At 41.3% G+C, this 20,410-nt stretch overlaps 1 protein-coding gene across 4 annotated transcripts in view; it reads left to right on the top strand.

Moving 5' to 3' along the window:
• The window catches only part of FNIP2 (folliculin interacting protein 2), a 136,243-nt gene that overhangs the window by 83,108 nt on the left and 32,725 nt on the right, over positions 1 to 20,410 (top strand). For all 4 annotated transcript variants that reach the window (XM_080674986.1, XM_080674984.1, XM_080674983.1 and 1 more), the window contains 5 exons: positions 4,197 to 4,326; positions 11,480 to 11,681; positions 11,965 to 12,053; positions 14,164 to 14,310; positions 14,429 to 14,598. In XM_080674986.1, coding sequence (XP_080531112.1) covers positions 4,197 to 4,326; positions 11,480 to 11,681; positions 11,965 to 12,053; positions 14,164 to 14,310; positions 14,429 to 14,598 — 738 coding nt within the window. The remainder of the gene's footprint in view (positions 1 to 4,196; positions 4,327 to 11,479; positions 11,682 to 11,964; positions 12,054 to 14,163; positions 14,311 to 14,428; positions 14,599 to 20,410) is intronic.

Here is a 20,410-nt window from a genome sequence, read left to right as displayed (position 1 = left end):
TGTTAACAGTAATCTGGTGATGGGATTTGGCTAATTTTTATTTTCTGATTAGTGCATAAAACTGCAAAAGTCTTTGTAATCCATGTATGTATTATCATTTTTTCTAATTATAAAAGGATTCTACAAAGAAAAGTATATTGAAAATATTAAGGAGCTTTAGACATAGCACCTTTATAGCTTAAATTGAGCCTAGGAATAACTTATAAGTCTCATATTTTATAACTGAGGCACCAATTGGAAAATTTGTTTACCCAGCTCACAGAGCTAATTGGGGGCACAACTAGGGCTGGAACGCCCCCCACTGAACTCCCGTGTAAAAACTCTCCAGTATCCAGTAGACGCCAGGCCCCATAGCAAAAGGAGTTTGCATCAACTGGGCAGAGCCTGTGCAGCTCTGTGTGTTTTTTTTTCATTCCCTACCCTAGGATATGTTTTTATTGATTTGAGAGAGAGAGGAAAGGAGAGAGACAGAGAGAGGAACATCAGTGTAAGAGGGAGTAACATTGATCAGTTGCCTCCCATACGTACCCCAACCAGGGACTGAACCCATACCTTTTGGTGTACGAGATGACACTCCAACCAGCTGAGCCACCTGGCAGTGCACAGCTGTTTTTATCAAGCTCCTCAGGTGAACAGGCTGCACAGCAGAGCTCAGGCGCTGTATCGCACGGCACTGCCTTTCAGACTGAGCTTAGCCAGCCATCAGATGCACTAAATGTTGATTGGATAGCTGGATCCACTCTTTTCTCATGAAAAATGGCAGTGGTTTGTGGGCCAAAATTAGGGCTGGTTTTGTATCTGAGAGTTGTAACTGTATTGTTTCTTAGAGTGTCTGATTGATATATACCACAGTACTTTTCCATAAAAATCTTATTCAGTAATCCTATATAATAATAGAGGAATATGCAAATTGTCCGGGATGCCGTAATATCACGATGCTCAGCAGGCGGCATGCACAGCAGGTGCGTGTGGGCAGGGCCTTGCAGCGTCAGGGACAGGGTTGGGGCCGCAGTGGGGTTAGGCAGGCATGCACAGAGGGAGGCCTCCGCTGCAGGCTCGCCCTCAGGGGTCCGCAGACCTCTGCTATGGCCCAGCCTGGGGTCCGCAGGTCTCCCCCAGCTCCGGCCTTCCTCTTTGGGACAATCCATTGAGGAGCCCCGGATGGGTGGGCAGGGCCTACCTCTTTGGGGCAATGGATCGTGAGGCTCCTGCACTATGACAGGCACAGGCCAGGCTGGGGGATCCTCCTTCCCTCGAGTGCACGAATTTCATGCACTGGCCCAGTAGTCCTATGTAATAAAACCCTAATATGCAAATCGACCAAACTGTGGAACGACCGGTCTCTATGATGCACACTGACCACCAGAGGGCAGGCGCTCAATGCAGAAGCTGCCCTCTGGTGGTCAGTGCGCTCCCACAGGGGAAGCGCCACTCTGCCAGAAGCTGGGCTTACAGCTGGCGAGCGCAGTGGCAGTGGCGGGAGCCTCTCCTGCCTCCACTGCAGGCAGGCGGTAAGGAGTGAGGGGTCCCGGACTGCAAGAGGGATGTCTGTCTGCCAGCAGGCGGACATCCCCCAAGTGGTCCCAGACTGCAAGAGAGCTCAGGCCTGGCTGAGGGACACACACACACACACACACACACACACACACACACACACACACACACACACTCTCTCTCTCTCTCTCTCTCTCTCTCTCTCTCTCTCTCTCTCTCTCTCTCTCTCTCTCTGTGCATGATTTTTGGGCACCGGGCCTCTGGTATTAAGGTATTTTTGATGAGGAAATGCTGGATAGCTCTAAGCCAGCACTTTAGCTTAATATTTCATTTGTATGCCATAAACATTCTTAATCAGCATTTTTTTAATGAGGAGAAAAGGAGTAGTCTCTTCTCTTTTTATTTTAATTTTTTTGCCTTTCCTTTTCATGTCTCTATTTACAAATCGTAGTTCCTTTTCATAATTAGCTAATCAGCATTAATAACCATTTAGTACTCCAAAATGTCTTAATTAGTCCACCTTTTTCATAAATTATCAGAGAATGAATAGCTAACATTCATTGTGTGGGGCTCTGGGCTAAATGTTTTATATGGATTGATTTAATTCTCACAGGAACCTTAGGAAATAGATCAGTGTTTTTCAAACTTTTCTTTTGTCTGTAACACATGCAAATGCATTTCACATTATGATCCAGTAACAAACATCTTTATAAATAACAAACAAAAGTTTCATCAATTAACATTAACACTGCTCTTAAATGTTGGTTTCAATCCACTAAACAATTCACAACACACTAGCAGATTGCAGCTCTAATGAAAAATACTGAGATATGGTACTATATTGTCTCCATTTTACAGATGAGAAAGCTGAGAGGTTAAGTAATCTACCCACGTGTCACAGCTGCTGAGTGGCAGAGCTGGGATTTGAACTGGGAGCTTGGGCTCTTACACAGTTTACTAAACTGAATTATATAGCAATACAATTTCCAGAATAAATTGTATTGCTATGAATACCACAGCAGTCTTGCTTCTGTGCTGGGATAAAAATGTTTGTAATACAAGTCCTACCCTTCAGCTGTCCTCCACCTGCCAACAGAAGTGTATTTGCTCAGCGGAAGACAAGGGACTCTGAAAATTTGGGAGTAGGGAACGAGGACCTTCTGGATTTTGTAGGAGACTTTGAGAACTTGGGAGGTGGAGCAGAAATTTCTAATTGGAATTTTTTTATTAAGTAATTTTGTGTGTCTTTGAGGAAAAACTCTCTTTTATCTCATTTCAAAATTCTCAGTAAAATTACAACTCACTGATATTTGAAATGTGGATTTGATTTTGGAGATTTATGTCCAGGCTTAAGTCAAGGGTGAAGCCAGATTGGAACAGAGGCCACCTGCTGGAGCCAGCCACATCTGGGTATCACTTTAGTGCAGAAGTGCTGTGTATGTAGTAAACATTTATTCAGTGTCTGCTGTATTCAGGGCACTGTCCTGGCACACAAAGCATCTCATAGGCCTCTGCTGTGGGCAAAAGCTTGAGTCATTATGCCTCTACATTTTGTAGCCTGGAAAGCTCACTGATACTCTTCTAGACTTGAAGCTTCATGCAGGCCGATACGTGTGTGTCTTGTCCACTACTGTATCCTGTTACCTGGCACATGATAGACACTCAGCATTAGCTTACTGAATATTGACTAATAGCCAGGTAACTCCTGTAGTATTTAAGAACTCAGGTCAGAGAGCCAGGTTATTTCCATCTGTCTGTAAAACATAAATAAAAATATAATAGTCATTTGGAGAAACTGCCTTGTCAAGTGATATCAGTGAGCATAGTCCACTATGATTACTGAAGTCAGTTTCCTTTGCCCTGTGATTTGCTTCTGAAAACATTGTCTAGCCATCTGTAACACCCCATTTCATTTTCCACTGGACTGAGTAACATTTCAGTATGTAATTCCTTAGCCCTAGGGAAGTAAAAGGGGACAGTCCATCTCCTTCCATCCTTCTAAACCATTAGACATCCTCCGAGCCACTGTGATTTGAAAGAAACCCTTTGCCTACCTGAGATGGACAAGTCCCTCTCTGCCTGTTAGAGAAGTCTAACATGCCAGCTCATACTTACTGCAAGCCCAAGTGCAGGCATCTAGTATCAGGAGGAAGCAAAGAGAGGCTCGGAGGCAAACAGGCAATCCAAGCAGAAAATGGATTTTTAAGATTAGAGACTGGAGGTGTAGGGAAGGCAGGGTAAATATCGTGTATTTGGTGATGGGGAGCAGGAGAGAAGATATTACGTGAAGCAAATACTCATTTGCCTAAATTTACTTATCCTGTGTAAGTAAGCATTGTGCAAATATTTCATTGGTTACCAGATGGCAATATAATCAGTTATGTTCTATGTGGACCATTTTATGAGCAATATGCACTCTGCACTCTAATTGGATGAGTAATAATTACTTTGCATTCATAATATGGGGCCAGGTAATTGATTCACTTGCTAGGTTTATAATCCCTATTTCTCTTCATTTGTTTTCCTTTTTAAAGGATGTTTTCTTTGCTGTACATAAGTCTTAATAAGGGAGAAGGTATGTCTCCCCCTCCTGGCTATGACTGGTAGAACCTAAAAATTTAGATTATTTGCATGTATTTTTTAATGTAGCTACACAGTATTCATTTACCTCAACTTTCAACTTTTAACTTTCCTCCCCACAGCCTCCCTAAGCAGCCTTTTGATTACACCGTTCCCATCTCCAAGCTCCTCTACGTCCTCTTCTAGCAGTTACCAGCGCCGCTGGCTTCGAAGTCAGACAACAAGTTTGGAAAATGGCATCATTCCAAGGAGGTGAGCTGCAAGTGTCCTCTTGCTGAGAAGGGACTGGTGTAGGCAGCTTGGTGGGACTGGCAGGACACTGAACTCACCTTTTGTCAAGGGAACAAGAGAGCTGACACTTTTTGATGAGCTTCAGTTTAGCCTGAGAGTTTACAAGTTAGAAGTTTTCTGGCAAGAACAAATAGAAAGAACAAAAAAAATCTCTGGTTTGGAAAACACTGGGAAATATCTAGATGGTTGTGTCGTGTATAAACTTCGTATGGTGTTCATTTAAAATGCATATGCTTGCCCTAACTGGTTTGGCTCAGTGGATAGAGCGTCGGCCTGCGGACTCAAGGGTCCCAGGTTCGATTCCGGTCAAGGGCATGTACCTTGGTTGCGGGCACATACCCGGTGGGGAGTGTGCAGGAGGCAGCTGATCAATGTTTCTCTCTCATCGATATTTCTAACTCTCTATCCCTCTCCCTTCCTCTCTGTAAAAAATCAATAAAATATATTTAAAAAAAATAAAAAATAAAAATAAAATGCGTATGCTCTATGTTTTCATTGGCTTCCTTCCAAGTGTAGCTCTTGTACGTTAGGAGGGTGGAATAAATCTCTTCCTTGGCTTATGGTGACACCAGTGTGAAAATATATGAACTCAAAGATTGTGACATACTCTATCTGTAAAACTTAAATTCTTAAACTAAGCAGTCATGAATCAGATTATGTGATTTTTATTATTTTTTAATTACCAGTGTACATTCAGTATTATTTTACATTAGTTTTATGTATGCAGCATAGTGATTAGACATTTGTATAATTTATGAAGTGATCCCCCTAATAATGCTTTTAGATCTAAAGTTCAGTTATATTCAAAACTTAACTTTTTGGCTTATGATGATGTTACGTCAATACCTTCCAACCTCTTCTTTCTACAACCCAGAAACCCCAAAGGGAATTAAGGTAGGTTGTACCTATGGAAATTTACATGTAAATTGGTGATAGTAAATTGACTACTACTCACCATGTGTAGGGAATCTGTGGAAGTATAAAGATGATTCAGGTGCTTGCCTGCATTTGGGTAGTCTGAAGATATATACCCAAATACTGGTATAAAGATCTTAAATGGTAAGTGCTATAGAGCAGCGGTGGTCCGTGAAGTCTGAAAGGTTGACGACCGCTGTGATTGAGAGGCATAAAGTGCTCTGGGACTCTGAGAAGGAAGAGGACACTTGCTGGTGATGGTGGGGGGAACTGGGGTCCTTCATGAAAGATGGTGCTGAAGGGACAAGCTGAGAGACCAGGAGTAGGGTCTATGTGTGGCACATGGCAGACTGCTTGTTTTTTCTCCTGTTTTTCTCAAGAGCTAGACAAACAAACGTTATAGCTGCATCACTCACTGAGGAGCTGCTTTTTGGTTGGTGGACTTGGAGGAGAATGGTTAAAAGCCTGGAATTTGGTGTGAGGAACACGTCCCCGCTCTGTCACTCACTAGGTGAATGTGAGAATGAGTTCACCTGGATATAATTTAAAGCAGCATTAGTTGCTTCCTCTCCTACAGTTTGGTAATTGTACTAGTATCAGCCCCACAGCATTGTTGGAAAAGTTAGAAGAGATATAGCCAGTTAAGTCAGGCCAAGGCGAGATATGGTAAATAAAATATTGGCCAATATGACTTATTTATTATTATTGCCATCGTTATCATTGCTGTTATTGCAACTGCCAGGAGAAGGCGTCCCACCATCCTCACTGTCTGTGACGGGAAGAAATAGACGGGTCTTAGAGCCTTCCTGTTCAGACAACTTCCCTTTACTAAAAATGCTTTTCCATCTTTTCAGGTTTGAATCCAAAGTTGAATAGCATTCTCCAACAGTCCTTCAAAATTCTTCAAAAACTCTAATTTGAATTGAGACCTGGCATTGGGAACTAAGCAATCTCTAGTAAACTTACACCTAAGATAGATATCTTGGGCTCAAAAAATGAAAATGCAGGGGCCCTTGTAAAAAAGTGCTATTAAAGAGTATACTAAAATGTAGTTTCCCCTTTAAAAATATTTTACTTTCAAAACTAATAGGAGTAATAGTGACACATGAACAAAACAAATTTATGAATTACAAAAGGTAATACTTTGGTGTTATAATTTTATGTAATAGAAGAAATAGTAGTTGCCCTAGCCAGTTTGGCTCAGTGGATAGAGTGTCAGCCTGCAGACTGAAGCGTTCTAGGTTCAGTTCTGGTCAAGGGCACGTACCAGTTGCAGGCTTTATCCCTGACCGCGTACAGGAGGCAGCCAATCAATGTGTCTCTCTCTGTCTCTTCCCCTCCCTTCCACTCTCTCTAGAAATCAATGGAAAAATATTCTTGGGTGAGGATTAACAAAAAAAAATTTGATACCTTCATCATAAGATTTTTCTGGCTCACTTTTCTGAAAGTTCATTTGTATAGGTTATCAAAATTTATACACCAATCAATATAATTTAAAGCAGCCTTAGTTCCTGGCAAATGCAGGATGGCAAATATTTTTGATAATTTTTTATTTTGAGAAAGATCTTTCTGCTGATGCAACTAATACTCGAACTTATAGGTATGACAACATTGAGACACATTTCTAATAAAATTTCAAAGCATAAATTTTAGTATATCTAGATCAGATTATTCTTGTGGAACAGTTTTTCTAAAATGATTTAATTCTTCACTCAAATCCATTTTGTGTAAGTCTGAATTTAATTTTAAATGTAAATTTATACAAGGTTATTTTAATGTTTCCTCTGACATTTTCTGTAACTTATGGAGGTCTTTTTTTAAAAATATGTTTTCATTGATTTTTTTTTTTTTAAGAGAAAGGAAGGGAAAGGGAGGGGTGGAGGGAGAGAGAGAGAAACATCAATATGAGAAACATCAATTGGTTGCCTCCTGCACATCCCCTACTGGGCATTGAACCCAAAACCCCGGGCATGTGCCGTGACCAGGAACCTAACCAGCAACCTTTTGGTGCATGGGATAATGCTCAACCAACTGAGCCACACCAGCCAGGGCTGGAGGTCTTAAAAGAAACTGAAAGTGTCTTTATGAGTTGTATGTAATTTAAAATGCCTTATGCATTCTATGACTGCATGTTCAACAGTATGGAAAAATTAATTTTATACTGGGCTTCCTTGTTAATAATTTCTTCATCTGAACCTTCATAAGAACATAGTGTGTGTTTGGGGGGGGGGGTCTGTCCAATGCATCAATCTTTTTTATTTTTTTCATTTATCTTTATTGTTGAAAGTATTACAGAAGTCCCCCTTTCTCCCCCATTGCTCCCCTCCACCCGCTCCCACCCCCTCCCCAGGCCTTCGCTGCACTATTTTTGTCTGTGTCCATGGATTAAGCATACACACACACACACACACACACACACACACACACACATTCTTTGTTTAATCTCTTCCCACCACCTCCCCTCTAAAATATGTCAGTCTGTTGCATGCTTCAATGTCTCTGTGTCTATTTTGTTCGTCAGTTTGTTTTGTTCATTAGATTCCACATATAAGTGAGATCATGTGATACTTGTATTTCTCGCATCAATCTTTAAAAAAAATTTTAATCCTCACCTGAATATATGTTGTTATTGATTTTTAGAGAGAGAGAGAGAAACATTGATGTGGGAGAGAAACATTGACCAGTTGCCTTCCGTACATGCCCCAAACAGGGATCAAACCTGTAACCTAGGTATGTGCCCTGATCAGGACTTGAACCCTCACCCTTTAGATGCATGGGATGATGCTCTAACGAACTGAACCACCTAGCCAGGGCTAATGCCTCAATCTTTACATTTACTTTCTGTTTCTGTACTGTGGATATTTGATTTATAATGTTGCAGCAGTTTTCAAAACCAGAGATTATAAACTCTGAAGAATTTTAATAATTTCCTGGTATGCTTCATTGTGGTGTCCACTCTAGGCTCTTACTTGGTGATGATTTTCTATTCTGGGGCTCAGGTCAGAGAGTTAAATATTTGTGCAGAGTTCATGGGGAGGGGACCCTGATGATGATGGACAAGCTGCCCTCCCACCATGGGTCACTGCCCTGCCTAAGTCCTTCCTCTCACCCATGGTCGTGACCACTGCTGCTTCTGCTGCTGCAACCGTCACAGCCACCAAGCTAGGCCCAGGTCCCAGCCTTGCCACGTTGGGGCCTTGTGGCACCCTGGATTGCCCAGACATGTGCGTGTGTGCCTGACCACCAGGCCAGTTACTCATTTGTCTGGGTTGCATGCCCTGGGGTTTGAGCCTACCACACACTCTGCAGTCTGGTATCTTTACTGCTCACGCACATGCTCCATTGTTCTATCAGACTTCACTTACAGATTCAGTAATAAAATTATTAAGAATCCAGGACAGCAACCGCAGAACATTAAACCAAACCTGATGTCCTTCTGAGAGCAGGCAGGGCTCCTTGTGACTAGGATGCATGCCGGTGGAGCTGGCCTGGACCCAGTACTATTAATACTGAGCCTGTAAGTGCGGGGGACATTTTGCATCGATCCTGTGCCCGTGAAGATCCTTTCATTTAAAGAATATTGCAGTTGATTGCTCCTTTTGGCAGGTTTGTGGGTGGGAAAATTAGTGTCTTGTGCTAGAAAGAAGAACAGTGGGTACCAAAAATATGATTGTCTCTGGCTTCGAGAGAAAACTCCCAGTAGTCAAACCTTTCTTCCTAAGAGAGTTAAAGATAGTCAAGATATTCACAGTCCTTAACTGGTAGTTCAGTATAAGTTCAAAGCTGACATAAACAATTAGACTAAGCAGTCTTTTGATGTCTAGTAGAGATCACTGAGATGCACTTAAATAATCAGAGTTTGGCATTGTTTATGAGCTTGAAGTACTCAGTGTTTGTAAATACTTATTTATGTCAACAGAATTCCGTTTGATTTTTTTTATGAGGAGAAAAATGAAGTGGGTAGCAGTAATCTTTGCTTGACCCAAAATCCTATTGGCTGATGCGATTACTCCCAGGTATTTCCCTCAGAGCTCCACCTGGCATGATGCATCTGATGGCACGAACACCAGCAGATGTATCAGATTGGGGTGGAGTCCCCGGTCATTTCCAGTGTCTAAGAAATGAACCTAAACTAGAAGACAGAAACCCTGGGTTCTAATCTAGTATTGTCACTAAGAGGTTTTCTGTTCCTAAAGCAAGTTGATTAATCACTCTGCCTCAGTTTCCACATTAGCAGAAATGGTCTACGATACCTCACCTGCAGGTGACTGAGGGCAAAGATAAGATAAATTATTTGGGTGCATACCTGAATTTTAAAAAGCATTCAGAAACATCTTTTCTTTGTGGGATAATTTTTAAAATACAATCACAATGCCACATGACCTGATTTATTCCTGTTTGGTTGATCCAACACTACAGAATGAAGCTCAGTTGCTTTAGAATTTGGTGTACAGATTCGTGAAGCAAGTAAGACCTACCCCACACTGTGATAGCTATGGAAATTTTTCAGAAATTCAGTAGGGGGCGCTCTCTGCTACGTTGAAGTGGAATAGTTATTGTTTACAGGGTAAAGATGAAGACTGCATACATCTGCATAGGATTCAGTGTTTATTGTAATTTGATTATTAAGACCACATTGGCTGAAGATCAATGGGCTGATATGGTCATTTTGCTTTTGAATAAGAAGGGAAATAGGAGATTGACAAAAAGGGTTGCAAGGAAGTATTGGTATCAAATAAGCTCAGAATTTTCTGTTCAGAGTAGAAATAAACTGATGTAGGGAGACAAATTATTGTACAGGTACTTTTGAAAAGAAGGAGCATTGTATGAAATTGAGTAAAATTCTAAGAGCCTCAAGAATTTTTTTCTGGTGAGCAGATGATTAGGATCTAGGAGTTTTCTCAGAGAAAACAGGTGATGGTTTAACATAATGTGTCACATTTACAACAGCCTCTGGAGACCATGTCCTTACAGAGGCATGTCTGTTAGTGAGAACCTTTACTGACTTATCGACCACACCCACATCTCTGGGATCCTGCGTGAAGTTGAGAGAAACAATAGCATATCTCTGAGGTTAGAACAAATTATCTATCTCCTTTCTTTAAAAATAAAATAGCGTTCCTGACCATACAACTTTTGATGTATGTGTGTTCTTTAAAATGTGGGTATGCTTGAAATCACAGGCACATATGGATTGAGTAGAGCATGAAATGAGAATTTAAAGACCAAGAGTAGGAGGCTAACTGCCTCGAATCCTGCAAAGCATAATTGTTGTGTTGTAATCTGTAGTAAAGAAAATGGAGGAAGTGGTATCCTTCCATATTTGGCAGAGATACGAGTCTAAATGGTGGAGTCAGTGAGTAAGAGAAAACTTATTGCATAACTACCATGTGCCAGGTTAGGGGCTTTCCTTTGCAATGTTATGTCCTTGGCTTTGATTTCTCTGAAGAAAAAACAAATCAACATTTTTTTCCCTCTCTTGCTGATCATAGCTATTTGGCAGTTATACTGGTTTTCCAGAATAGTTAAATAAAAGACATGGTTGGCCCTTATTTGAATATATATTCAGGATTTATTGGCTTCATGATTCTCTTGTCGTAGAAGCAGAGTCTTTCAAAAGATGTTAAGTTTTTTGAGAACCTGACTATCCCAGAAGAGAGGTGGATCTTTTTGTTTGGGGATTTCCCAGGGAGCTAAATCAGCCACGTGGCTCAATTGAACATTTTCAGGAGTAACTTCATCTAATTCGAACAGCCTGGAAAGGGAGCCTCCTCTATATCCAAATATGACCCTTGGTTAAATGGAATCCCACATGGGATCATTTCTCTTCCCACACTCTTACCTATTGGTGCCTGTCAACCATAACAAAGGGCCCATGTTTTGAGTGAACAGATGTTTCACACCTTTTCCTAAATACCACCACTCTGATGCAGAGTCCAGAGAAAAGTACTAAGGATCTAGCATGGGCCATTTGAAATTATTTTCAGTTTTTAAGTTTATTTTCATGTTAGGATAGTATTGGGTTGTAAGCTATATTTTCATGACAGAGAATTACAGAAGAGAATGAATTAGAGGTGTATCAACTCCTGGTTAAGACTCTGAGTGTTCTGGATTAGCCACCTGAATGTCATCCCCTGACATCAGAGTTTATCTTCAGTGTGGTGCACTGATACGACACATCAAACTTACTTTCCTCCAGGTCAACTGATGAGACGTTCAGCTTGGCTGAGGAAACCTGTAGTTCTAATCCGGCCATCGTGCGGAGGAAGAAAATCGCCATAAGCATCATCTTTTCCCTGTGTGAGAAAGAGGAGGCCCAAAGGGATTTCCAGGACTTCTTTTTTTCTCACTTCCCCCTGTTTGAGTCTCACATGAACAGGTTGAAGAGTGCAATTGAAAAGGTAATGAAAATGTAATCTTACTCAAATAGAGAAGGGATTATGGGTCTTTAAAGACTCTTTATTCAGATATCAGATCACTTTCCTAGAGAATGTAAATCATTGATATTAGATATCAGATAATGCCTGGCTTTAGGAGAGGAAATTACTGCTTCCTGATGACTTCAGGCATCACTACCTTGAGTGTTTTGATTATGATGTTATCTTTTATTAATAAAGCCTAGTAGATAGTTATACAGCGTTTTCTTCGCCTGAGAATAATTTAGTGTGTTTCTCTTCAATGAAGGCCATGATCTCCTGTAGGAAGATAGCAGAATCGAGTCTCCGAGTCCAGTTTTATGTAAGCCGTCTGATGGAAGCTCTGGGAGAATTCAGGTAAATTCACAGTTTGTCAGTATAACAAATTTGTGAGTAGCAGTGGCAGCCATGGATGTAGGGAGACATACTGTAGAGACCATGACTTGGAAGAATTGGGAGCTGGCAGTTTTTAGTCACTTTAGTAGCTCCTTTAAGATGGAAGCTAAGGTCAAAGGAGCAAAAAATTTAAGTCACCCAGCACCAAATAATCCTTACTACTGCCTGACAGACAGTCTTTGGTATTATTTTTTAATAGGGTGAATGGATAAAACTAATATTGAATGGATAAAACTAATATTCCGGTGTCTGTTATAAGCCTGTTCCTTATTTCATGTCACCCTCACAAAAGCCCTAACAGTAGGCACTATTACCCTATTTTACAGATGTGGAAACTTGAGTTCAAGGATCTTGTCCAAAGCATAGATGGAGAGAGTATGTTAGGGAGATTTACATTTTCACTGGCCAGGGTAGGCCAGGTTTATACCCAGTCCTCCCACATGTCTAGTCTAGAATGAAAGTATATGATTATATTATAGTGTGCTTTCATTGTTAGTTTCTAATTGATGATCTTTGTACTCTGAACACTAGTTTTCTAGAGTCCTTGACCCTAATGTCTGGGTGGAAAGGTAACCTGCTTTGGATAGCACGAGGGATTCTGCTGAGTTAGGATCGTCACACCATTTCTTAGAGCCAGCTTCTCAGTGGGGAATGACATCCCATTCCAAGGCAGTAGGAGTTAATGAGTCAATATTGCTATGTAGCTGAGGGACAAAAAGTTTACAGTTCTTACTGTTAGAAGATTTTTTGTGATGCTCAAGGTATATGCTGGTGAACTCTATACTCCTTAGAGTTCTTTTATAAGTCCTGGGTTATGTATAAAGTGCTTAAGTCATGTTAGTCATTATCTGGTGGTTGTTAAGACCTAAGCCACCTATGTCAGAAATAGGTAGTGTGAAGTTGTGCTTTTTGCTGGCAGTCTGATGATTAGTAAACCTTCTGTTGTTTACGAGGATAGACCTGAAGTTGACTGTTGCTCTGCTGTGGTCGCCAAAAGCTGGCCTGTACTTGAGAGTCTGGCTGCTAGTTTAATGAGAGTATCAATTTTTCAGAGGTCAAGAATGTGAAAGTATAGAACCAGAAAGCCTCACTTACAATGTACATAAAGAGGTCTTGTTCTTACTTCAACAGCCTATCCCTCCAGAAATGGGGACAAAATAAAGTGTTAGCACTTGGAGACCTTAGGTTTAGTAAATGAATCCCAGTTCCATGTGACAATTACTTGTCATTGCTACCTAACTTGGCAAATGCTCTGGTTTTTTGCCAAGGTGGAATTCTGTTGTGTCGCAATTCTTTTATGCACACAGACTAGAAAATCAAGTCAGAATATGTCTTAGCTATTTTGATTTGGGAAGAATGGATGTGCTTTGCAGCTAGTCAACTTTGCCATTGTGCAAAAGCTGTAATATGTAAATGAATATACAGATGGTCTAATTAGCATATTAGCTCTTTATTATATGGGATTATTCAAAATAATATTTGTGACAGTTTTGTATATTCCAATATGTAAAAGCTGCTCAGATCAAACGCAGTGCCCCTGGGCAGTTGACTTAACGTCTCTGACTCAGTCTCTTCATCTCTAAAACAGGGCAAAAATAGTTGCTGATTGCTGTGGGAATTCAATTAGTTATATATAAAGCACCTTCGTTACTGCTGAAAATAACTGTGTTCCAATAAAACTTTATTTACAAAAAAGGTGACAGTCATTTTGGCCTGTGGGTCCTAGTTTGATGACCCTGATTTTATATTCTGCATGAGTCCCTTGAGTCCTATATAGATTCAGATTATTGTTATCTCCTTTATTCCTTTATATAAAGACTAGAGGCCCGATGCACGAAATTCGTGCAAGGGGCTCAGCCCTCGCAGCCCCTCGCAGCCCCGGCCGGCCCTCACAGCACCTCGCAGCCCCGGCTGGCCCTCACAGCACCTCGCAGACCTGGCTGGCCCTCGCAGCCCCGGCTTCACCTGGAAGGTCATCCAGACGGTTTAATTAGCATATTAGCTCTTTATTATGTAGGATTATTCAAAATAATATTTGTGACAGTTTTGTATATTCCTTTTCTTTTCATAGAGAGACTATCTGGAACTTATATTTTGTTCCAAGGATAGCGGAACCTGTATGGCTCACCATGATGTCCAGCACTGTAGAAAAAAACCAGCTCTGCCAGCGTTTTCTCAAGGAGTTCACGCTCCTGATAGAACAGATCAACAAAAACCAGTAAGCTTCAGCTCTCTGGAGTGTGGTGTGCATATTCCGTGGCCAATGTATGTTCTGTAGATGACATGCCTCTTCCTGCGTTGACTCATCTGGTTGTATTTTCTTCTGTTTCTCGAAGGTTTTTTGCTGCCTTACTGACTGCAGTGTTAACCTACCACCTGGCCTGGGTACCGACTGTCATGCCTGTTGATCACCCTCCCATTAAAGCCTTCTCAGAGAAACGCACCTCTCAGTCAGTGAACACGCTGGCCAAAACACATCCGTATAATCCTCTCTGGGCACAGCTGGGTTAGTACCTGATTTGATTATTCAGAGACTATATGGGACAGAATAGGGAAAATACTAGAATTTTTATTGATATTAACTATCCAATCCAGTGATACAGGAAATAGGAGATTGGCCCACAGATTTCTCATTGTGATGCTACCAGCTTCCTCACCATTCCCTGCTAGCAGCTTTGTTCTACTCTTTTAAAGATCTGTAGGTAATTTTGTTCTCCCAGACCACACAGCAAATCACCCTAGAGCAGTGGTCGGCAAACTCATTAGTCAACAGAGCCAAATATCAACAGTACAACGATTGAAATTTCTTTTGAGAGCCAAATTTTTTAAACTTAAACTTCTTCTAACGCCACTTCTTCAAAATAGACTCGCCCAGGCCGTGGTATTTTGTGGAAGAGCCACACTCAAGGGGCCAAAGAGCCGCATGTGGCTCGCGAGCCGCAGTTTGCCGACCACGGCTTAGAGCAAGGTCTCTTAACCTCGGCATTATGGGCCTTTGGACCAGATAATTCTTTCTTAGGGGTGGAGGAGCTCTGTTGTGTATTGTAAAAGGTTTACTTTTATTTTTTATTTTTTTTAATTTTTTTTTTAAAATATATTTTATTGATTTTTTACAGAGAGGAAGGAAGAGGGATAGAGAGTTAGAAACATCGATGAGAGAGAAACATCGATCAGCTGCCTCCTGCACACCCACTACTGGGGATGTGCCCACAACCAAGGTACATGCCCTTGACTGGAATCGAACCTGGGACCTTTCAGTCCGCAGGCTGATGCTCTATCCACTGAGCCAAACCGGTTTTGGCTGTAAAAGGTTTAGAAGCATCACTAGCTTTTGTTCATTAGCTGCCAGTGAAAAACCTCCCTCCCTTCCAAAGTTGTGACAATAAACAACTTCTCTAGACATTGCTGAGTGTCCCCTGGGGTATGGGGAGAAGACACCCGCTGGCCGAGAACCACTGCCCCAGAAGATGGACTGGATAGGAGAAAAATAAGACAAAAAGAAAGTAGTACATACAGTTTTACCATCTTTTAAATTTCAGCATAAGTCAGAAATCTTATCTTTTCCTACACTGTGTCCTTGCAATTAGTTGGTGGCATTATTTCCTCAAAGCTTACTGCTGAAGCATGGTATAAGAATCTTAATGCTCTGGCAGAGTTGGGTACAGAGTTTGGGATTTATGAGACCAATTTTGCATATTTTGGGTTCATATGGAAGAGAGCTATACTATAGAACCACTCATTTATCAAACATTTAGAGTGACAAAGTAAAACTTGCACACTCACTCTGTCCCAGACCTGTGCTAGATGCCAGAGATATGGGGCTGAATAACATGCTCTGCTTAGCCTCCAGAAACTAGCTGTCTAACCGAGGAGGCAGATTTGTATTCAGATGATTTCAGGATGTCCTGAGCAGCCCTTGATGGGGGTGTGCAGAAAGGATGCAAGAGAGAAACTGTAAAGTATACTAGTAAAGGCTAAGAGCATGAGTGCTGAACCAGAACTGCTCAGATCAAACCCAGTGTCCATGGGCAAGTGACTTAACCACTCTGACTCAGTCTCTTCATCTGTAAAAGGGCAAGATAGTTGCTGATTGCTGTGGGAATTCTATTAGTTATATATAAAGCACCTTCATTACCGCTGAAAATAATATTGGAGGTCTTAGAAAACAACATGTTATAATAACAATAATGAGAGTTGTCACTGTGAGCCAAGCACTGTTTTAAGTGCTTTTTACACATATTATTAATTAGATTCTCATTACAAATCTATTACTATTGCCCTCACTTTATAGGTAATAAAGATGTCTTGCCCTTGTGCCCTGGATCATGAGATGTGTAAGAAAGAGAATACCTGTCTCACCGTTAGGGAGATAATAGGTGCATGTAATCTAAGGATGTTAAAATGGATTTAATACAAGCAATCAGTACTGAGCTCACAAAAGTATTCGGAGTGTGCCTAACTCTGGGTCATCTGATTCTTCCTGGGGAAGGCAGAGCATTATTTATTGTTCTTGTTACAGAACAATAGTTCTGAAGAAAGGTAGTATCATCAACTGGTCACTATGAAGAGAAGAGGGCTGGATGTTAAGGAAGCATGGTTACATACTGCCAAGTCACTCATTTAAAAACAATGCTAATTAAGTAGTATGCATCTAATTAGATAAATGTATTTATAATTAGACATGCTTCTCATTTGAAATTTAATTAATTGTGAGCCATTAATTCCCTTTGTTCAACTTAACAAGGCAAAGTCCCTTCCTGTGGGCTCACAGTCCTTTCCAAGGAGATCCTGTATAATTGAATCTCCCATGCTCCCTTCCCCCTAACAGTGCAGCAGTGTCTGGCTGTTGACAGAATGGTGTGAGGAAGGGATAAGGCCCTGGTGCAGAGTCACGCCATAGCTTTATAAAGTCAAGTGTAAATAATGGTTTCTATTATAAAAAATCAAGAGGCTTCAATAATTTGATAGGGGAAGATGCTTATTTCCAATTATTATTATGTTTTCATTGACTGTTTACCAAATCACAGAAAACAGGAAAATATAAATTGCCTGGAATAAACACTGATGCAGATATAATTTTAATCCAGGTTCTAAGTAATAGAGAAGATTCTATCTTGAATTATTTTTAAGGCATATCTGAGAGCTTAGCAGGACAGGTACTGTTACTAGTGCAAGTGGAGGAATTTTTTTCACGAGCCAATATTCTTCCCAGTGTGGGTCCCATCTGGGTTGCTATCTCATACCAGTGGTAGTGGAGTTTGCCATGAAGAAAAGAATTTCCTGAGGCCCCCATGGGAGGATGGGGTGTTGTGTAAAGCTGTATCGATGATGTAAGATTAAGGGAGTTCTCCCCTAAGTTCCCATCTTCATCTGTCTCACCATGGAAGAAGTCTAATCTTTTCTTTAGCAGGGCCACAATTAATGTCACTACCCAGAATTTCTGCTGCGTACAAAAGTCCAGTCCAGTCCAGCATCTAGCTAGCTTATTTTGTGTTCTCAGCTGCAGTCCATTGTGTGTGGGGTCCGCATGACCATGGACCATGTGGCTGCTTAAGGCCACATGGCTATGGAGAGAGAGCAGGCGAGCAAGAACAAGAGAGAGGGAACTCTTTGGGGATTTTAACTTTTCAAGATTTTGCGTGCTTTTGATGGGGTCCACGTTCTAGCCAATCCATTGTTCCTCTGGCTAGACTGATAGGCAAATACCTTTCCCATGTAGCCCCAACTTCACTGTGCATGTGCCCATCTCCCCCTTTGTTGAACCTCATCCCCCAGTGATCTGCAGGGAATGGATCGTTGGTTACCTGGGGAGCATGAAGCAGTAGCTTCCTGGTGAAGCTGCCCAAATGACCATGCTTGTAATGACTAGCCGTCACTTCGCTCTCTTTCTATTATTAATATTAACTAGTTAATTACAACAGTAACAGTACCACTGCTGTGCCCTCTTCTGCCTGGTTTCTCAGCATTCCCAGGGAAATGAGGAGAGAAGCTGGAAGCAACAAGCCCTTCACATTCTCCTGGGTTTGCTGCTCAGGGGTTTAACCTTCCCCACTTTTGCCTCACACGTGCTCTCTCGGCATACAGGTTTTCCAGGTGTGGCTAACTACCTGATAGTGGGTGTGCAAGATGCTTAGTAGGTCAAAATAGCATTTAAAAAGTACAATAGAATAGAAAATACCAGGGTGACACATGTGTTTTGTAAAATGTTTGTTTCAAAGGGAGTGTGAGGTTGCAGTCTAAATGCATTTCTTTCTTGGGACGGGTATACTAAGTTGGAAAGCCACCGTCTTTCATCACTGATTGAAGTTTCATGTGGGTTTTTTTTTTTTCTCTAATGACCTCAATGATTTGTGGAAAGCCAAACAATACTTTTTCAAGAAAAAATAGTTTGAGCTAAATGATACCAAAGATGCAATAAATTACAATGCTTAGCATTAGGGCAACACCATTTAAAGGGGACTTCATAGCATATACACATTTATTATAATGTAATCAATGAATAAGGGTCCCTTTAAGATAGTTTCTCTCCTTGTCTCCCTTTTAATTTTCTCAGTTTCTCCTTGTCTGCCTTTGTTTCTCCATCTCCATGTCCCCCCACCTCTTCCACCCTCTCAGTTTTCCCACCCCTTTATAATGCTGCTGAATTCTCTCAGCTTCTCACCTCATTCTCTCCCCCTCTCTTATTCTACCCCTTCTCTTTCTACTTTCTGTTTCTATCTTTTCAGTTTCCCTTGGTATCTTCTTTCCCTCTCCCTCGGTGTTTTCTTTTCCTATGTATGCTTTATGCTCTCTGCTTTCCTCACCTCTGAGCTTTTCTCCAATTCTCTACCATTTTGTTCCTTTCCACTCCCCATCTCTTTTCTCTCTCCTTACCTTCTGTCTATTCTTCTCTTCCTTCCATAGGTCCCTTCTCTGTTCCTCTTCTCACTGTCTCCCCTCTCTAGTGTCCATTCTCTGAGTCCCCCTGTTTGTCTATTTCCCTATTTATCCTTTCCCTGATCTCTCCTCTCAGTCTGTCTGCACCCCTCCCTGCTTCATTCTCTCTCTGTCTCTGCCCTCTCTCTGTTTCACCTGCAATCTTTTTACACCCCCCCATTTTTTGTGTGTTTCTCCCATTTTCTCTCTCTTAATTTTGTTTGTATTTTATATAAAATTGTGCTTAACAAAGAAGCACAGAACATAACATTTATCATCTTAACCATTTCTAAGTGTACAGTTCAGTGATGTTAAATCTATTCCCATGGTTATGCAACTCGCCTTCATTTTGAAAAATTATATTCAGGAGAACAAAGGAATCTACTCTAAAATTAGTAGCTTTGTCAGTCTGGACTCAAAAAATTGCCTTAGAGTTCAAGATCCAGGAACTCTTTAATATTACAGGTATTTTTTTTTAATGATGCATTATTTTTATGAAGTTTGGCCCTAAAGTAATGGCAGAATCTACACAACATTATTCTCATTACTTTATAGAGTTTAAATTATTACAAATTATTTTTAATCGCCATCTTTAGTTTTAATTTTTTTAACTTATGACTTAGTTATTAAAATGTTAAATGCATTGAAAGATAATATCATTCTGTGATTTTTTTAATACCAGATTTCAGATGTGGGAAGCTTATCTTCTGTATTAACACTGAGACTGATTTAACAAGTGTCCCATGAGTGCCTGTCATAGCTGTGATGCCCTGCAGCAATGGGCAGTGTAATCACTGGGAAGTGAGAAGAAGCTCAGTATTTGTCCTAGCACCAGACTGCAGTTTGAATTATTGTTTTGAATTCTCAGTCAGTTGCAAAAGCCTCAAAGATAAAGCTCTATTAGCTTTCATCTAGCCTTGTTATAGAGAGGACTGTTTAGTATCATTTCTGTCCTGCCTCTTAAGTTCTTAGAGGCAGTAACCTCACACATAGGAACAGTCTCCACAGGAGGTAATTCCCGAGGGTTTCCCAGGGCAAGTGCTTCCCCCAGTCTTAATCAATTTAATTAGTTTTATCTATCACTAGAGGCCCGGTGCACGAAATTCGTGCATGGGGGTGTGTGTCCCTCAGCCCAGCCTGCACCCTCTCCAATCTGGGACCCCTCGAGGGATGTCTGACTGCCTGTTTAGGCCCGATCCCAGTAGGATTGGACCTAAACGGGCAGTCGGACATCCCTCTCACAATCCAGGACTGCTGGCTCCCAACTGCTCGCCTTCCTGATTGCCCCTAACCGCTTCTGCCTGCCAGCCTGATCACCCCCTAACCACTCCCCTGCCAGCCTGATTGATGCCTAACTGCTCCCCTGCCAGCCTGTTTGCCCCTAACTGCCCTCCCCTGCAGGC

This window comes from Plecotus auritus, assembly GCF_963455305.1.
Source record: "Plecotus auritus genome assembly, chromosome: 6".
Taxonomy (NCBI): Eukaryota; Metazoa; Chordata; class Mammalia; order Chiroptera; family Vespertilionidae; genus Plecotus; species Plecotus auritus.
Note: the sequence above shows the minus strand (reverse complement) of the source record. Positions and strands in the feature narration are given on the sequence as shown.